Source organism: Chiloscyllium punctatum, chromosome 2, assembly GCF_047496795.1.
Source record: "Chiloscyllium punctatum isolate Juve2018m chromosome 2, sChiPun1.3, whole genome shotgun sequence".
Taxonomy (NCBI): Eukaryota; Metazoa; Chordata; class Chondrichthyes; order Orectolobiformes; family Hemiscylliidae; genus Chiloscyllium; species Chiloscyllium punctatum.
Window position 1 is genome coordinate 11,919,618 of NC_092740.1, and position 19,090 is coordinate 11,938,707.

At 43.9% G+C, this 19,090-nt stretch overlaps 1 protein-coding gene across 2 annotated transcripts in view; it reads right to left on the minus strand.

Annotated features, from left to right (window-relative positions):
* The window catches only part of LOC140494230 (uncharacterized), a 72,354-nt gene extending 57,293 nt beyond the window's left edge, over window positions 1–15,061 (minus strand). For both annotated transcript variants that reach the window (XM_072593456.1, XM_072593451.1), the window contains exon 1: window positions 14,932–15,061. In XM_072593456.1, the coding sequence (XP_072449557.1) occupies window positions 14,932–14,992 (61 nt within the window). In that variant the 5' untranslated portion in view covers window positions 14,993–15,061. The remainder of the gene's footprint in view (window positions 1–14,931) is intronic.
* Window positions 15,062–19,090: the final 4,029 nt, after the last annotated feature.

Genomic DNA, 19,090 nt, shown 5'->3' on the forward strand with positions numbered 1-19,090 from the left:
CCTCAGACAATATGGGAATTAAACATCCCTTGTTGGCACCACTCCACATCACAGAACAACTGTCCAGCCAACTGAGCTAACTGACGTTGAGAAGGCAATCCAAGTAAATCCAGAAGGCAGTGTGAATATCGTCAAATGAGGGCATAAGGGAGTGTGGCATGGCTGGATGGCATTTACTTGTGAGTAAGGCAGACGAGCTGAGGGTGTAGATTAATGAGTGGGGATGAGATATTGTTGTTATCACAGAGACATGGTTGAGGGTGTGACAGGATTGACAGCACAATGTTCTGGGCTATCGAACTGTGAGATGAGACATGTAGGGGTAGGGGGAATGTCAAAGAGGAGGGGGTGTTGCAACATTGATGAAGGAGTTAATCAATGACATAAGATGGATGATATCTTAGAATGTTCCTCAAATGAGGTCACATGGTCCAATGTAAAAACAATCCCCCATCACGACACTCTGTCTCTTACCATCAAGCAAATTTTGTATCCAACTGGCATTCTCTCCCTGAATCCCATGCCACCTAACTTCACTAATTAGTCCACCATGTGGAACTTTGACAACAGCTTTACACAAGTTCATGTAAACAATATCTCCCCCTCTGCCCTCACTGGTCGTTTGGTGAAATTTTCAAAAAGCTCAGTCAAGTTTGTGACACATGATTTCCCTGCACAAAGCCACTTTTATATTTTTCAAGACCTCCAACACTTCCTCTTCAGTAAAGTGAGTTGCTTTCAAGACATTAATATTTATTTGTCCGAGTTCCCTTGCATCAATTTCTTTCTCCACAGTAAAAAATGATGCAAAATATTTGTTTAGGATATCTCCCCCCTCTCCTCTGGTTCCACACATAGATGACCTCATTGATCTTGAAGAGGCCCTATTCCCTCCCTGGTTGCCCTCTGGCTTCTAATGACTTTGTAGAATATCTTTGGCTTATCCTCAGCCTTCTCTGCTGAGGTTATCTGATGTCCACTTTTTGCCCTCCTGATATCCCTCATAAGAATGCCCCAACAGCCCTTATACTCTTCAAGAGATTCACTTGATCCCAGTTGTCTACACCTAATACATGACTCTTTCATATTCTTAACCAGAGCCTCAATATATTTATGTATCCATTGTTCCCTCATCTTACTAGCCTTACCCTTCACTCTCACAGGAGGACAGTATCTCTGAACCCTTGTTATTTCACTTGCCAATCATCCCTTTACCTGTTACCCTATTGTTCAAGGGTGGTAGTGATAAACCAGGAGAGTACAAGCCAGTGAGGCCAACATCAATGGTGGGGAAAATATTGGAAACAATTCTGAGGGACAGAATGAATCATTACTTGGAGAGACAAAGGTTAATCCAGGATATTTAGCATGAATTTGTAAAGGAATTTGATTGAGTTGGATTTGATGGAATTTTAGAGGAGGTGACTAGGTATGAAGATGAGAATAATACAGTTGCTGTCGTCTACATTGACTTCATTAAGCTTCACTTAAGGATGTCTCACTCAACTGAATCTCAGCATTTTCACCAGATAGGATTCTCTCTGTCTCTCTATGAAATGCATTAACATAAACTAACTCATTGACTCTTTCTCTCCCTCTTCCTTTGAGTACTGAAGCAGCTTCACTTATTTTCAATGTTGATAATCTGGAGATTTTATTACAACTCTCAACCTGGAGACTTACGGAATTTTTTAAAACAACTACTCTTCTGACTTCTGTTCTTCTGAACTCAGCTGACTGGTGGTACTCAAAAATCTGTTTGTATCGACTGTAAAACTCACCTTGGTAAATATTCAGCAATGAACTCTCCAGGTCATTTATCTCCAGGACACTTTCTCACTGTCTTTACTTCACTGTTCCAGATCACATTCTGACCCTTTGTTTCAAATGAACAAGTCACTTTCACAGAACTGAAACCTAAAATCTCTTTTCACGCCACTTTTGAATCCACATTCTGAATGAACAATAATATTTTATAAACTACCATCCCACTGTGCCCTCTAGTTCTTGATCCCTTCATGAGTGGGTACAGTCTCTCTATTGACACTATCCTGACCCTTCATGATTTTGGACATCTCAATCAAATCTTCCCTCAGCCTTCCCTTTGGCCCAGATCCATTCTGACCTCAGTTATTCTGATGTCTCCAATTGTGAAGTTCAAGGGGAAACATTCTATCCACTCTATCTAAAGATTGCATGATTTGAAATATCTCTGTTTAATTATCCTTTTGTTATGTTCTTCTCTTCGATGCAAAAATAACAGGCACACACAGGGTCAGTGTGTATGTGAAACAATAATGTGTGTTTTTATGTGAAGGGAATATTTTGATTGACTGGGATGTGATGTTTATTGTCAATCTGACTTCGATTTTGCTGCTTCAGACTTTCTAACAAGTCATGGGGCTGACCCATCATATGCTGATGAAGTATGTAATGATTGACAGCAGTTTAAGGTGTATGTTGTCACAACATCTCCTATGTAATAAAGTGTTATAATTGACTCCCAACCTTCTCTTAAAGGGCCATCCAGTGAATTAGGATCCATTAATGATGACAATCTTTGATAGAGTCCTGAGTAGGCTGAAGGCGAAACCAAATGTGATTTGAACCCAGAGCTTCTTGAAGTGGGGACACTCCCCACTGCACCACAACAATGTCCTACATATTGAACAGGACATAAGCTCAATGTCAAGATCGCTTAGCTCACCAAGACCAGAATACTGACTCCCCGTGACAACCCAGCAATCCTCCCTCCCTTACGGACCGATAGGTTACAGTGCTGAAGCCAGAGGCAGCTAAACCCAACGACATTGGAAAAGCTTCAAAAAAAGATTGACATGAATTGTACGAGATTGCAGTGATTTACTAGGAGATTCCATGAGGGAAGATTATTGCTCCAAAACCACATATTGAAGCAATGAAGAAAGACAGGAACAAGGTCATTGCTCAGTATTGTACTGAAAAGTGAAGATTCTGTGCAGTTCACTCAAAACAAGTGACTGTTCATACTGGGGGTGCAATAGTGGAGTTGTCTTGTCAGGAGGCTATAAATCTAGAGATCCAGGTCATTTTCTGGGGTAATGGAGTTCAAAGCCCTCCATAGTAGAGTTTCATTTTTTTTTAATCTGGAATTAAGAATCTCATGATGACCATAAACTCTTGGGAAGGAAATTTGTTATTCTTATCTGGTTGGTTCACATTGCTTAACGATGGAAAAGGAAACATTGCTCTCAGCTCTTCAACACTTTGAAATTTATGTCTGATATGGAATTAATGAGACAGTAGTTTTTGCTAATTATAATCCTCTTATCTTTGTAGAAAAGCTTAAAGATTAGACTTCAGGTTATACAGATGGAGCTTCGATCTGCAGATGGAGAGGTGCCAGAAGACAGGAGGAAAGCCAATGTGGTACCGTGATTCAAGAAGTGAGCAAGGGATTAACCAGGTATCTACAGGCCAGTCAGTCTAACCTCAGTGTTGGGAAACTATGGAAGCAATTCTGAGGGGCAGAATTCATCTACACTTAAGAGGTGGAGATGGATCAAAAGCAGACAGAATGGTTTTGTTCAGGATAGCGAGGCAGAAGATGGGATTCGATAGGTTGGTTAGCCTGACCTCGGTTATTTGAAAGATTTTACAGTCCATCATTAAGAATGAGATTGTGGAGAAGAGCAAGTTCTTTGAGGAGGTGACAAGACACATCGATGAAGGTCAAGCAGTTGATACGGTGTATATGGACTTCAGCAAGGCATTTGATAAGGTTCCCCATAGTAGGCTCATTCAAAAAGTCAGGAAGTATAAGATACAGGGAGATTTGGCTATCTGGAGTCAGAATTGGTTGGTTAACAGAAGGCAGAGAGTGGCTGTAGATGGAAAGTATTCTGCCTGGAAGACAATGATGAGTGGGGTCCTGCAGGGGTCTGCTCTTTGTACATAGAACATAGAACATAGAAAAATATAGCGCAGTACAGGCCCTTTGGCCCTCGATGTTGCACCGATCCAAGCTCACCTAACCTACACTAGCCCACTATCCTCCATATGCCTATCCAATGCCCATTTAAATGCCCATAAAGAGGGAGAGTCCACCACTGCTACTGGCAGGGCATTCAATGAACTCACGACTCGCTGAGTAAAGAATCTATCCCTAACATCTGTCCTATACCGACCACCCCTTAATTTAAAGCTATGCCCCCTCATAATAGCTGACTCCATACGGGGAAAAAGGTTCTCATGGTCAACCCTATCTAAACCCCTAATCATCTTGTACACCTCTATCAAGTCACCCCTAAACCTTCTTTTCTCCAATGAAAACAGCCCCAAGTGCCTCAGCCTTTCCTCATACGATCTTCCTACCATACCAGGCAACATCCTGGTAAAACTCTTCTGCACCCGTTCCAGTGACTCCACATCCTTCCTATAATATGGTGACCAAAACTGCACACGATACTCCAGATGTGGCCGCACCAGAGTCGTATACAACTGCGACATGACCTCAGGACTCCGGAACTCAATTCCTCTACCAATAAAAGCCAGTACGCCATATGCCTTCTTCACCGCACTATTTACCTGAGTGGCGACTTTCAGAGATCTGTGTACATGGACACCAAGATTCCTCTGCTCTTCCACACTACCAAGTATCTGACCATTAGCCCAGTACCCCATCTTTTTGTTACTCATACCAAAGTGAATCACCTCACACTTACCCACGGTGAACTCCATTTGCCACCTTTCTGCCCAGCTCTGCAGCTTATCTATATCCCGCTGTAACCTGACACATCCTTCCTCACTGTCAACAACTCCACCGACTTTCGTATCATCCACAAACTTGCTCACCCAACCTTCTAGCCCCTCCTCCAGGTCATTTATAAAAATGACAAACAGCAATGGTCCCAAAACAGATCCTTGTGGAACACCGCTAGTAACTGCACTCCAAGATGAACCTTTACCATCAACTACTACCCTCTGTCTTCTTCCAGCCAGCCAATTCCTAATCCAAACCTCCAACTCACCCTCAATGCCATACCTCCATATTTTTTTCAGTAGCCTACCATGGGGAACCTTATCAAACATCTTACTAAAATCCATATACACCACATCTACCGCTTTACCCTCGTCCACCTCCTTAGTCACCTTCTCAAAGAATTCAACAAGGTTTGTGAGGCACGATCTGCCCTTGTAGTTTTTATAAATGACTTGGATGAGGAAGTTGAGGGGTGGCTAAGTAAATTTGTAGATGACATAAAGTTTAGAGGTGCTGTTGATAGTATTGAGGGTTCTTGCAGGCTGCAGCGTGACATAGACAGGATGCAGATCTGGGCTGAGAAATAGCAGATGGAGTTCAACCTGGATAAATGTGAAGTGATGCATTTTGGAAGGTCAAAATCGAATGCTGAATATAGGATTAATGACAGGATTCTTGGCAGTGTAGAGGAACAGAGGGATCCCTCAAAGTTGCCACCCAAGTGGATAGGGTTGTTAAGAAAGCATATGGTGTTTTGGCTTTCATTAACAGGGGGATTGAGTTTAAGAGCTGTAAGGTTTTGCTACAGCTCTACAAGTCCGCGGTGAGACCACACTTGGAATATTGTCTCCTGTTCTGGTTGCCCAAATATAGGAAAGATACAGAGGCTTTGGAGAGGTGCAAAGAAGGTTTACCAGGATGCTGCCTGGAGTGGAGAGCTTGCCTTATGAAGAAAGATTGAATAAGCTCGGACGTTTCTCTCTGGAGAGAAGGAGGAAGAAAGGAGACCTGATCGAGGTATACAAGATAATGAGAGGAATAGATAGAGTCAATTGCCAGAGACTTTTCCCCAGGGCAGGATTGACTGGTACGAGGGGTCATAGTTATAAGATATTAGGAGAAAGGTATTGAGGAGATGTCAGAGGTAGGCTCTTTACACAGAGAGTTGCGAATGCATGGAATGCATTGCCAGCGGTGGTGGTGGTGGAAGCAGAGTCGTTAGGGACATTTAAGCGACTGCTGGACATGAACATGCATAGCAGTGAGTTGAGGGGTGTGTAGGTGAAGTTACTATAATTTACATGAGGATTAAACCTCAGCACAACATCGTGGGCCGAAGGGCCAGTTCTGTGCTGTACTTTTTTATGTTCTATGTTCTAAGTTCTAAGTACAGTTGGCAGTTCAGAAAACAAATCCGATGTTAGCATTACATTCGAGAGGGTGTAAATTCAAGGCTAGGGGGTGTATTGCCTATGCTGTATAAGGCTATATCTGGCCAGACTACATTTGGAATATTGACAGCAGTTTTGGGCCCTATATCTGAGGATGGAGCTGTTGACATTGGAAGAGATCGAGGAAGTTACAAGAATGATCCAGGGGACGAAGACTTGTTATGATGAGTACAGATTCTGGGTCTGTACTCAAGGGAGTTTAGGAGGATGAGGGGGATCTGATTGAAACTTACAGAATACTGAGAGGCCTGGATATCATGAACGTGAAGATGTTTCTACTCGGGGGAGAGATGAGGACCCAGGAGCACAGCCACAGAATGCAGGGTTAGATTTGAGACGAGGAAGAATTTCTTCAGCCTGTGGTGAGAATTCTGTTGAACTCATTGCTGCAGAGGGCAGTGGAGGCCAAGTCTTTGAGTGTATTTCTGACAGGGTTCTTGATTAGTCAGGGGTTCAAGGGTGTTATGGGGAGAAAGCAGAGAATGTGTTTGAGGAACATATCAGCCATGATCACAAACAGAGCAGACTTGATTGGTCAAATGGCTTAGCTCTACTCCAATATCCTACGGTCTTATATCTGACCAATAATTGAATTTGTTTGAAGCAAAGACCAGGTGTGCAGATGAGGCAATGATTTTGATGTTGTCTACTTGGACTTCAGCAAGGCTTTTATCAATCTCCGCATGGGAGACTGATAGTAAAGGTCAGAGCCCATGGGATCCAAGGACATTTGGGAAATTGGATCCACAATTTGCTGACTGGTTGGAAGTAGAAGATGAAGGATGAGGGACCCTTTTCCGACTGGATGTTCGTGTCCACTAGGGGCCCACTGGGGTAGGTTTGGGATCCTTGCTGTCTGTGGTTTATATCAATGATATAAACTTATATGTCGGCAGATTGATCAACAAGTTCCCAGAGGATAAACAACTTGGTGGGGTGATCAATAATGAGGAGGATAGCCTTAGGCAGAAAGAAAATATGGACAGGCTGGTCATGGGGTATGTGAGGGCAAGGGCTGGATAATCGGATTGGAATACATAGGAGACCAGCACAGACTCAGTGGGCTGAATGGCCTTCTGTGCTGTTAACTTCTATGAGCTGATCACCATGTAAATCTAAATTATCTGCCATTTCCCTGTTCCATGTTTTAAATTCCCAACTTTCTCCCTCACATAGTTCCACAATTATTTTCTTTCTCTGTATATGCCCAGAGCATCGATTGCTGTTAGTTTTTCTATTTCTTGTCCAATTCCTGTCATCCCAATTGTCTCCACCTTTACGATCTTTGTTGGTATCTGCAGTTGGTTTAGAATCACAGAATCAGACAGTGCAGAAGTGGCCCTTCAGCCCATTAAGACTGGACCACCAAAATATATACTACCAACACAAGTCCCACTTTCCTGCACTCGGCCAATAGCCTTGAATGTTATGACACCACAAGTTTTCATCCAAATAATTTTTAAAAGTTGTGGGTTTTCCTGCCTCAACGACCCTCTGAGGCAGTGCATTCCAGAGTCCCACCACCCTCTGGGTAAAATAGCCTTTCCTCAACTCCCCTCTAAACCTCCTGCCTTCCCTTCAAAATGGTGCTCCTTGTTATTGACCCTTCAAATAAAGGGAATAGCTGCTTTATATTCATTATATTATGACCATACCCCTCATAATCTGAGAAACCTTGATCAGTTCCCCCTCAACCTTCTCTGTTCCAAAGAATATAGCTCAGGTTTATCCAGCCTGTCTTCACAGCTGGACTGGTCTATCCCAGGAACATCCTGGTCAGCCTCCGACAGTGCAGTCACATCCTTCTGATCGTGTGGTGACCAGAACTGCTCACCCTATTCCAGCTGTGACTAAACCAAACTTCTGTACAGCCACACCATGACCTACCATGACCTCAGTGCACCTATAATATATGCTACAACTGATAAATGCAAGTCGCCCATATGCCTTCATAACTCCTTATCAACCTCTCCTGCCATCTTAAAGGGATCTGCAAACAAACACAACCAAGAGTCCTCTGGTCATCTGAGCTTGATAGTATTTTCATTCATTGGCTACTCCCTTGTCTTGTTCCTTCTTCTGAAGTGTGTCACCTCATATTTGTAAGGGTTAAATTCCATTTGCCATTGATCAGCACATCTTCTCAATCCATTTGTATCCTCCTATAACCTAACAGCTCACTATCAACCACCCAGCCAATCTTTGTCTCATCCACAAATGTACAAATCATTCCCCCCACATGCCCATCTACATAAATTATGAACATCACAAACAATGAAGGACCCAGCATTGATCCCTGTGGTACACCAGTGCACACCAAGCTCCAGTCACACAAACATTCTTCTATCACCATCCTTTGTCTCTTGTCATTGAGCTCATTTTGAATCCAACTTCCCAAATTACCTTGGATCGGATGAGTGTTTGCTTTCTTTATCAGTTTCCCAAGTGGGACTTTCTCAAAGACCTTGCTGAATTCCATATGAAAAACATCAACTGCCCTACTCTAATTCAAACACTTGGTCACCTCCTCAAAATATTCCACCAGGTTAGTAAGGCATGCCCTCCCTCTGACAAACCCATGCTGACTATCCCTGATTAAACCTTGTTTCTCAAAATGGAGATTAATCCCCTACTTCACTGTTTCCATCAGTAATTTCCCCAGGACTAATGTTACACTCTCTGGTCTATAGTTCCCTGTTCTATCTCTACCAGTCTTCTTGTAAAGTGGAACCACTGGCTGTTGTCCAATCCTCTAGTATCTCCCTGTCGCCAGAGACAATTTACTGTTTTGGATCAGAACCCCTGTAATTTCTTCCCTCATCTCCCACAGTAGGCTGATATACAACTGCCCTTGGTGATTTACCCACTTTTATAAAGCCAGAACCAACAATATCTCCTCACTTTATATATCAATCTGCTCAAGAGCTTAACAGTCAATCTTCCTGAATACTTTTCTCCAGGATACGGTCAGATGTAAAATATTCACTTAACCCTCTACCAGTGTCCTCCAGCTGCATGTACAGGTTGTCCCCTTGGTCCCTAATAGGCCTGACTCTCTCCCCAGTTATTCTCTTCCCCTTGATACACTTGTAGAATTCTGGGATTCTCCCTCATCTTTCCCGCCAGTGTTTTCACATCATTCTCTTTGCTCTCCAATTGTTTTTTGAGATCCCCCCCCACCCCTGAACTACCTGCACTCCCCTCGGGCCTGTGTTGTTTTACCCATTTCATATCTGTTGTGCAACTCTCTATTCCATTTTATCCAGTTTTGAGTATTCCTTGACATTTATGGTTCTCTGGGCTTATTATTCTTACATTTCACAGTTTCTAAAACAATGTCTCCATCCTCTGGCCTCGCACTGGTTTTTCTGTTTAACGTGTGTTAGTTTTTGTTTGGATATTCTCCTTGACCATCTTTGTTAACCTCAGGTGGTTTATCCTTCTCATCAACTTTTTCAGAATAAATTCACACTCAGCTTTGGGAAATAGCAATTTAAATGTCTGTCATTGGTCACCTTGCTTTCTACTTTCCCCATTGTGTATTTTCTGAGCTCACTTTAGACAATCCTTTTTCTTCAAATCTCTGTGATTGGCTTCACTGAAGTTGAGGACACGATTCTTAGACCCAAGTTGCTCTCCCTCAAGCTGATTTGAAATTCTACAATGTTGTGATCGCTATGCCCGAGAGGATCCTCAATTACAGAAACGCTTCATAATATTCCCCTATTACACATAAGTAGATCAAAGTAACCTATTACCAGGCAAATTCTGCAATGGGCTTCTCTAAAGAAACCATCCTTTCTGCATTTTACACATTCATTCTCCTTGTTATCTTTGCTGATCTGATTTGTCGAGTCAATATTCAGATGAAAATCACCCATGACCATTGTCATAACTTCGTTGCACCCCTCTACTATTTCCTGGTTTATAATTTATCCTGCAGTGAGACAACTTTTCCACGTCCTATTAACAACTTATACCAGTGATTCCTTTCCCCTGATATTCCGAATTTCCACCTAAACTGATTCCACATCATAACCTCTAGTCCTTGTATCACTCCTCATCACCACACTGAAACCCTCCTTTATTAACAATGTGACCCCAACTCCTTTCATTTTTTGAATGTTTTTCCAGACAGGGATAAAGAGCACAAAGTTCAATTTTTTTAACTTTATTTGTTAAGCTGCTGTTAACTTCTACTACATCTTTAGAACGTAGAACACAGAACAATACAGCGCAGTACAGGCCCTTCGGCCCTCAATGTTGCACCAACCTGAAGCCCATCTACCCTACACTATTCCATTATCATCCATATATTGACCAATAACTATTTAATTGCCCTTAAAGTTGGTTAGTCTATTACTGTTGCAGGCAGAGCATTCTATGCCCTTCCTACTCTCTGAGTAAAGAACCTACCTCTGACATCTGTCCTCTATCGATCAACCCTCAGTTTAAAGCTATGTCCCCTCGTGCTAGCCATCACCATCCGAGGAAAAAGACTCTCACTGTCCACCTTATCCAATCCTTTGATCATCTTGTATTCTCTATTAGTCACCTCTTAACCTTCTTCTCGATAATGAAAGCAGCCTCAAGTCCCTCAGCCTTTCCACATAAAACCTTCCCTCCATACTAGGCAATATCCTCAGAAATCTCCTCTGATCTCTTTCCAAAGCTTCCACATCCTTCCTATAATGTACTGACGAGACCTGTATGCACTACTCCAAGTGTGGCCACACCAGAGTTTTGTACAGCTGCAACCTGACCTCTTGTTCTGAAACACAATCCCTCTCCCAATTAAAGCTAACACACTGTAAGCCTTCTTAAAAAATCTATCAACCTGAGTGGCAACTTTCAGCGATCAATGCACATGGACCTCCAGATCTCTCTGCTCATCCACATTACCAAGAATCTTACCATTAGCCCAGTACTCTGTATTCCTATTACTCCTTCCAAAGTGAATCACCTCACACTTTTCCTCATCAAACTCCATTTGCCACATGTCAGCCCACCTCTGCAGCTTATCTATGTCCCTCTGTAATCTACAATGTCCTTCAGCACTGTATACAACTCCTCTGACTTTAGTGCCATCTGCAAATATACTTACCCATCCTTCTGTGCCCTCATCCAATTCATTTATGAAAATGACAAACAGCAGTGGCCCCAAAAACATATCCTTGCAGTACACCACTACTAACTGAAAACCAGGATGAACATTTCCCATCAATCACCACCCTCTCTCGTCTTTCAGCTAGCCAATTTCTGATCCAAACTGCTAAATCACCCTCAATCCCATGCCTCCGTATATTTTGCAACAGCCAACCATGGGGAACTTTATCAAATGCTTTACTGAAATCCATATCTACCACGTCAACCACTTTATCCTCATCCACCTGTTTGGTCACCATCTCAAAGAACTCAATAAGGTTTGTGAGGTGTGACCTACACTTCACAAAAACAGTGTTGTCTGTCCCTAATCAACTTATTTCTTTCTGGATGATTATAAATCCTATCTCTTATAATCATTTCCAACACTTCACTCACAACCGAAGTCAGGCTCACTGGTCTATAATTACCAGGTTATCTCTACTCCCCTCTTGAACAAGGGGACAACAATTGCTATCCTCCAGTCTTCTGGCACTATTCCTGTAGACAATGATGACATAAAGATCAAAACCAAAGCCTCTGCAATCTCTTCCCTGATTTCCCAGGCAGTCCTTGGATAAATCCTATCCAGCCCAGGACATTTATCAATTTTCACACTTTCCAGAATTGGACAGAATGTGACACCTTGTCCTAATGATTTACCAGTTTGGATCAGACATTGGCTTCCTGGAAGAAGACAGAGGATGGTGGTTGATGGGAAATGTTCATCCTAGAGTTCAGTTACTAGTGGCTGTACCGCAATGATCAGTTTTGCGGCCACTGCTGTTTGTCACCTGGATGAGGGCATAGAAGGATGGGTTAGTAAATTTGCAAATGACACTAAAGTCAGTGGAGCTGTGGACAGTGCAGAAGGGTGTTGCAGATTACAGAGGGACACAGATAAGGTGCAGAGCTGGGCTGAGAGATGGGAAATGAAGTTTAATGTGGAAAAGTCTCGCCTACATCAGTCAATGAAAGCAAGCATGCAGGTACAGCAGGTAGTAAAGAAAGCTAATAGCATGCTGTCCTTCATAACAAGAGGGATTGAGTATAGAAGCAAAGAGGATCTTCTGCAGCTGTACAGAGACCACACCTGGAGTACTGTGTGCACTTCTGGTCTCCAAATTTGAGGAAAGACATTCTGGCTATTGAGGGAGTGCAGCGTAGGTTCATGAGGTCAATTCCTGGAATGGCTGGACTATCTTACGTTGAAAGATTGGAGCAACTGGGCTTGTATACCCTTGAGTTTAGAAGGCTAAGAGGCGATCTGATTGAGACATGTAAGATTATTAAAGGATTGGAGGCAGGAAGCATGTTTCCGCTGATGGGTGAGTCCCGAACCAGAGGGGCAAAGTTTAAAAATAAGTGGTAGGCCATTTAGAACAGAGTTGAGGAGAAACTTCTTCACCCAGAGAGTGGTGAGTGTGTGGAATGCTCTGCCCCAGAGGGCTGTGGAGGTCAAGTCTCTGGATACTTTCAAGAAAGAGTTGGACAGAGCTCTTCAGGAAAGTGGAATCAAGAGTTATGGGGATAAGGCAGGAATACGATACTGATTAAGGATGATCAGCCATGATAAGAATGAATGGTGGTGCTGGCTCAAAGGGCAGAATGGCCTACACCTGCACCTACTGTCTATAATAGTCTCCACCTCAGTATTCTCCTCGACAACAATGTGTTTTTCCTGTGTGAATGCTTAGATTAGATTAGATTACCTACAGTATGGAAACAGGCCATTTGGCCCAACATGTCCACAGTGACATTCCGAAGAGTAGCCCACCCATACCCATTTCCCGACCCTATATTTACTGCTGACTAATGCACCGAACACAATGGGCAATTTAGCATGACCAATTCACCTGACCTCTCAATCCTAGGATTGTGAGAGGAAACTGGAGCACCCAGAGAAAACCCATACAGACATGGGGAGAATGTACAAACTCCACACAGACAGTCGCCCGAGGTGGGAATTGAACCCAGGACCCTGGCGCTGTGAGGCAGCAGGGCTAACCACTGAGCCACTGTGCCACCCAGACGAAGCATATTCATTTAATGCCGCTCCTATCTCTTCAGACTCCACACACAACTTCCCACTACTGTCGTTGATTGGCCCTAATCTTTCTCTAGTCATTTTTTTATTCCTGATACACCGAAAGGAAGCTTTAGAGGTTTCCTTGATCCTACCTGCCAAAGAATTCTCATGTCCCCTCCTGACTCTTCTTAGCTCTCTCTTTAGGTCCTTCCTGGTTAACGTCTAACAATCAAGTGCCCTATCTGAGTCTCCCGTCTCATCTTTCCATAAGCCTCCTTCTTCCTCTTGACAAGAGCTTCAACTTCTTTCATAAATCATGGTTCCTTCACTCAACCACGTCCTCCCTGCCTGACTGGTACATACTTATCAAGGACACGCAGGAGCTGTTCCTTGAACAGGCTCCACATTTCAATTGTGACCATCCCCTGTAGTTTCGTTCCCCATCTTATGCTTCGTAAATCTTGCCGAATTGCATCATAATTGCCTTTCCCCCAGCTATAACTCTTGCCCTGCAGTATATACATGCACCTTGCCATCGCTAAAGTAAACTTAACCAAATTGTGGTCACTATCACCAAATCTAACAGCTGGCCCAGTTTATTGCCCAGTACCAAATCCAATGTGGCCTCGCCTCTTGTATCTTTCTCTGTACATCTCCGACCCCTTCCCTTCACACTTTGATTATCATTCACCTCTTCACTACCCTGCATTCTCTGCTCTCTCTTTTTTTTTGATTGGTTGACAGGAAAACTAATAAAATATGGATAATTCTGAGTGCTCAGATAGGATAGGCAAGAAGGTCCTTTCTTCATTCATACTGTGGTCAGTAAACAGGGAATATAGATTTAAGGTCGGAGATAGAGGGTGAGAGGAGACTTGAACAGATTCTTCCTCAGGTCAAGGTTAATCCGACTCTGGAACACACTGCCTGAAAGGGCGGTTGAGTTATAAACACTGGTAACATTTGTACTTCGATGTTCATTTGCATTTCTGTTTGCCTCTTCAGTCGCCTGCACCTCTACTCTGTCATTTCTATTTTTCCGAATCCATGCAGTGTGAAAACTGGAGATTTGACCCAACAAATCCACATTGACCCTCTGAACAGCATCCCTTTTTGATTTTCAAAATTCCCTCCAACTGAATCCCACCTCCCACCGCGATCTCCATCTCACTAATTACATTAAAGCCCCCAATAAGTTGGTTAAGAAGGCTTTTAGATGGAGAGCTGCAAAATGGGAGAAGTAGAGTGAGATCATTGTTGACTGATACAGACATGATCACCCAAAATGGCCTCCTTCTACACTGTAAATGTCTAAGATTCATGAATCTACAAGGAAAACATGAAGGAATAAATCATCACACTCGGAATTGTCAATTGTCACTGCTTTCATTTTTGATAAAACAAATGATTTTTCCCTGATGTAGAAACCGCAGTGAAGGAAAAGGCACATCGTGCTGAGCAGGAACAGTTTGGGAACTAAATACCAGACAGTAAACAGACCATCAAGGAGGAGGCAATTCCATGATGAACAAAGTGGATTTGAAAGGTCAGTATTAGAAAGTACTTACTGTGACCCCGTACTGAGACTGACAGCAGGACTGCAGAAAGACAAACATAGAGAGACCTCATCGTTAATACTTCACCATTTCATCCTTCTCACTCGCTTACTCTTGTCCTTTTACAGAAAAATACAGAAGTTACTTGACTTCCTGCCAAATAAATGTGAGGCAATCATGCACGATACGAACAACAAACAGGAAGTCTGTGTACGGTCAGGAGGAGCTGAGAGAATGACAAAGCTATTATAAAATGAGGCACCAACCACAGCAACCGTTGAGAAAGGGAGATGTTCCATCAGCTTCCAACACAAATCTCTAAATCAACAGCTTCAGCATCAAACACTCTGTGAGCTGGGGCAGGACAGTGTTAGAGACAGAGTAAAACTCTTTCAACTCCATCTCCATCAAACACTCCCAGGACAGCCACAGCTCGGGGTTGGATCCAGAGTAAAACTCCTTCAACTTTTTAACATTGAAAATAACCAGAAGGAAAGCACCTTGACATTATCCCCCCCGAATGGGTACAAAGACTCAGGAGGCAGACAGGATTCAGGCACGTGGCCAACGTTTATTCAAGTAAAAACCAGTTAGTGCAGGGAGACGACCAAAGGGCCCTTTCTTATACACCCGCTCTCTCTCAGACACACACACATACACTCCTCACACTCACACCCAAGCACAAACCCTCTCACAGGCTTATACGCCGTCACATTCACACACACACACTACCCAGTACGCACACATGCAAACACACACTCTCAAGCACTCACATTCACATCCATACATACACACTCAAGTGCAAACTCTCACACTCTCTCGCTCTCTCACTCACACACATACACACTCTCTCTCTCTCTTTGTCCCTCACATCCTCACACACATTTATATTGGGTGAATGTGAATTTGCAAAAGTGCAGGGACATTCCATTTTGTCAAAACATCCACAACCTGCAGGCAGCCAATCAATGTAACATTTTATAAATTCCTACTTTGGAAATAGAACCAGTCTGACTCAAGATTGGAATACAGACAGACTCTAACCTCACACCTTTAATGCATTTACTGAACGAAGATGTCACGTTTTATTGTAAAACTGTAAGTTATTTCAAGAATATGATTTCTTTTAACAGTACAGCACAGGACAGGCCCTTCAGCCCACAATGTTGTGCCAACCATTGATCCTCATGTAAGGTAAACCTAATGTACGAACCCTCAAATTTCTGTGACCATATGCATGTCCAGCAGTCTCTTAAATATCCCCAATGACCTCGCTTCCACAACTGCTGCTGGCAACACATTCCATGCTCTCACAACTCTCTGCATAAAGAACCCACCTCTGACATCCCCTCTATACCTTCCACCAAACAGCTTAAAACTTTGACCCCTCGTGTTAACAATTTCTGCCTTGGGAAAAAGTCTCTGGCTATCAACTCTATCTATACCTTTCATTATCTTGTACACCTCAATTTGGTCCCCTCTTTTCCTTCTTTTATCCAATGAAAAAAGTCAAGCTCAGTCAACCTCTCTTTGTAAGATAAGCCCTCCATTCCAGGCAGCACTCTGGTAAACCTCCTCTGAACCCTCTCCAAAGCATCCACATCTTTCCTATAATAGGGCAACCAGAACTGGACGCAGTATTCCAAGTGCAGTCTAACCTAAGTTTTATAGAGCTGCAACAAGATCTCACGGCTCTTAAACTCAATCCCCCTGTTAATGAAAGCCAAAACACCATATGCTTTCTTAACAACCCTGTCCACTTGGGTCGCCATTTTCCGGGATCTATGTACCTGCACACCAAGATCCCACTGTTTGTCCACACTGCCAAGAATCCTGTCTTTAATCCTGTTCTCAACTTTCAAGTTCGACCTTCCAAAATGCATCACCTCGCATTTATCCAGGTTGAACTCCATCTGCCACCTCTCAGCCCATCTCTGAATTCTGTCAATGTCCCGCTGCAGCCTACAACAGTCTTCTATACAGTCAACGACACCTCCAACCTTTGTGTCGTCTGCAAACTTGCTAAACCATCCTTCAATCTCCTCATCCAAGTCATTGTTAAAAATTACAAAGAGTAGAGGCCCAAGAACAGAGCCCTGTGGAACACCGCTCACCTCCAGGTAGATTACTTTCCTTCCACTACCACTCGCTGTCTTCTGTCGACCAGCCAATTCTGTATCTAGACAGCTCAATTTCCCTGTATCCCATTCCTCCTGACCTTCTGAACGAGCCTACCATGGGGAACCTTATCAAATGCCTTACTGAAGTCCATATACACCACATCTACCACTTGACCCTCATCAACTTGTCTAGTAACATCCTCAAAGAACTCAATAAGATTTGTGAGGCATGACCTGCCCCTCACAAAGCCGTGCTGACTGCACTTAATCAAGCCATGCTCTTCCAGATGGTTATAAATCCTATCCCTCAGAATCCTTTCTAACACCTTGCAGACGACAGACATGAGACTGACTGGTCTGTAATTGCCGGGGATTTCCCTATTTCCTTTCTTGAAGAGAGGAATTACATTTGCCTCACTGCAGTCCTCAGGTACGACTCCGGTGGAGAGCAAGGATGCAAAGATCTTTGCAAGCGGCGAAGCAATCACATTTCTCGCTTCCCAAAGCAGCCGAGGACAAATCTGGTCTGGCCCCGGCGCCTTGTCAATCTTAATGTTTGTCAAAGTTTTCAGCACATGAGCTTCCTCAATCTCTATCCATTCCAGCATGCATACCTGCTCCTCAATGGTTTCATTCACTATAAGGTCCTTTTCTTTAGCAAAGACAGAAGCATAAACTCATTTAGGGCCTCCCCTACCTCCTCAGACTCTATACACAGAGTCGATCCCTGATCAGCCCTAATCTTTCTTTGATCATTCTCTTCTTCCTCACATACGTGTAAAATGCCTTTGGATTCTCCCTAATCCTTCCTGCCAAGCCTTTCTTGTGCCTCCTCCTGGCTCTCCTCAGACCATTTTTGAGCTCTTTCCTCGCCTGCTTGTAATCCTCAAGAGGTAAAAATAATAACTGCAGATGCTGGAAACCAGATTCTGGATTAGTGGTGCTGGAAGAGCACAGCAGTTCAGGCAGCATCCAAGAAGCTTCAAAATCAACGTTTTGGGCAAAAGCCCTTCATCAGGAATAAAGGCAGTGAGCCTGAAGCGTGGAGAGATAAGCTAGAGGAGGGTGGGGGTGGGGAGAGAGTAGCATAGAGTACAATGGGTGAGTGGGGGAGGAGATGAAGGTGATAGGTCAGAGAGGAGGGTGGAGTGGATAGGTGGAAAAGGAGATAGGCAGGTAGGACAAGTCCGGACAAGTCATGGGGACAGTGCTGAGCTGGAAGTTTAGAACTAGGATGAGGTGGGGGAAGGGGAAATGAGGAAACTGTTGAAGTCCACATTGATGCCCTGGGGTTGAAGTGTTCCGAGGCTGAAGATGAGGCATTCTTCTTCCAGGTGTCTGGTGGTGAGGGAGCAGCGGTGAAGGAGGCCCAGGACCTCCATGTCCTCGGCAGAGTGGGAGGGGGAGTTGAAATGTTGGGCCACGGGGCGGTGTGGTTGATTGGTGCGGGTGTCCCGGAGATGTTCCCTAAAGCGCTCTGCTAGGAGGCGCCCAGTCTCCCCAATGTAGAGGAGACCACATCGGGAGCAACGGATATTAGTGGATGTGCAGGGAAAACTTTGATGGATGTGGAAGGCTCCTTTAGGGCCTTGGATAGAGGTGAGGGAGGAGGTGTGGGCACAGGTTTTACAGTTCCTGCGGTGGCAGGGGAAAGTGCCGGAATGGGAGGGTGGGTTGTAGGGGGGTGTGGACCTGACCAGGTAGTCACGGAGTGAACGGTCTTTGCGAAAGGCGGAAAGGGGTGGGGAGCGAAATATATTCCTGGTGGTGGGGTCTGTTTGAAGGTGGCGGAAATGTCGGTGGATGATTTGGTTTATGCAAAGGTTGGTAGGGTGGAAGGTGAGCACCGGGGCGTTCTGTCCTTGTTACGGTTGGAGGGGTGGGATCTGAGGGCGGAGGTGCGGGATGTGGACGAGATGCGTTGGAGGGCATCTTTAACCATGTGGGAAGGGAAATTGCAGTCCCTAAAGAAGGAGGACATCTGGTGTGTTCTCTGGTGGAACTGGTCCTCCTGGGAGCAGATACGGCGAAGGCAGAGAAATTGGGAATAC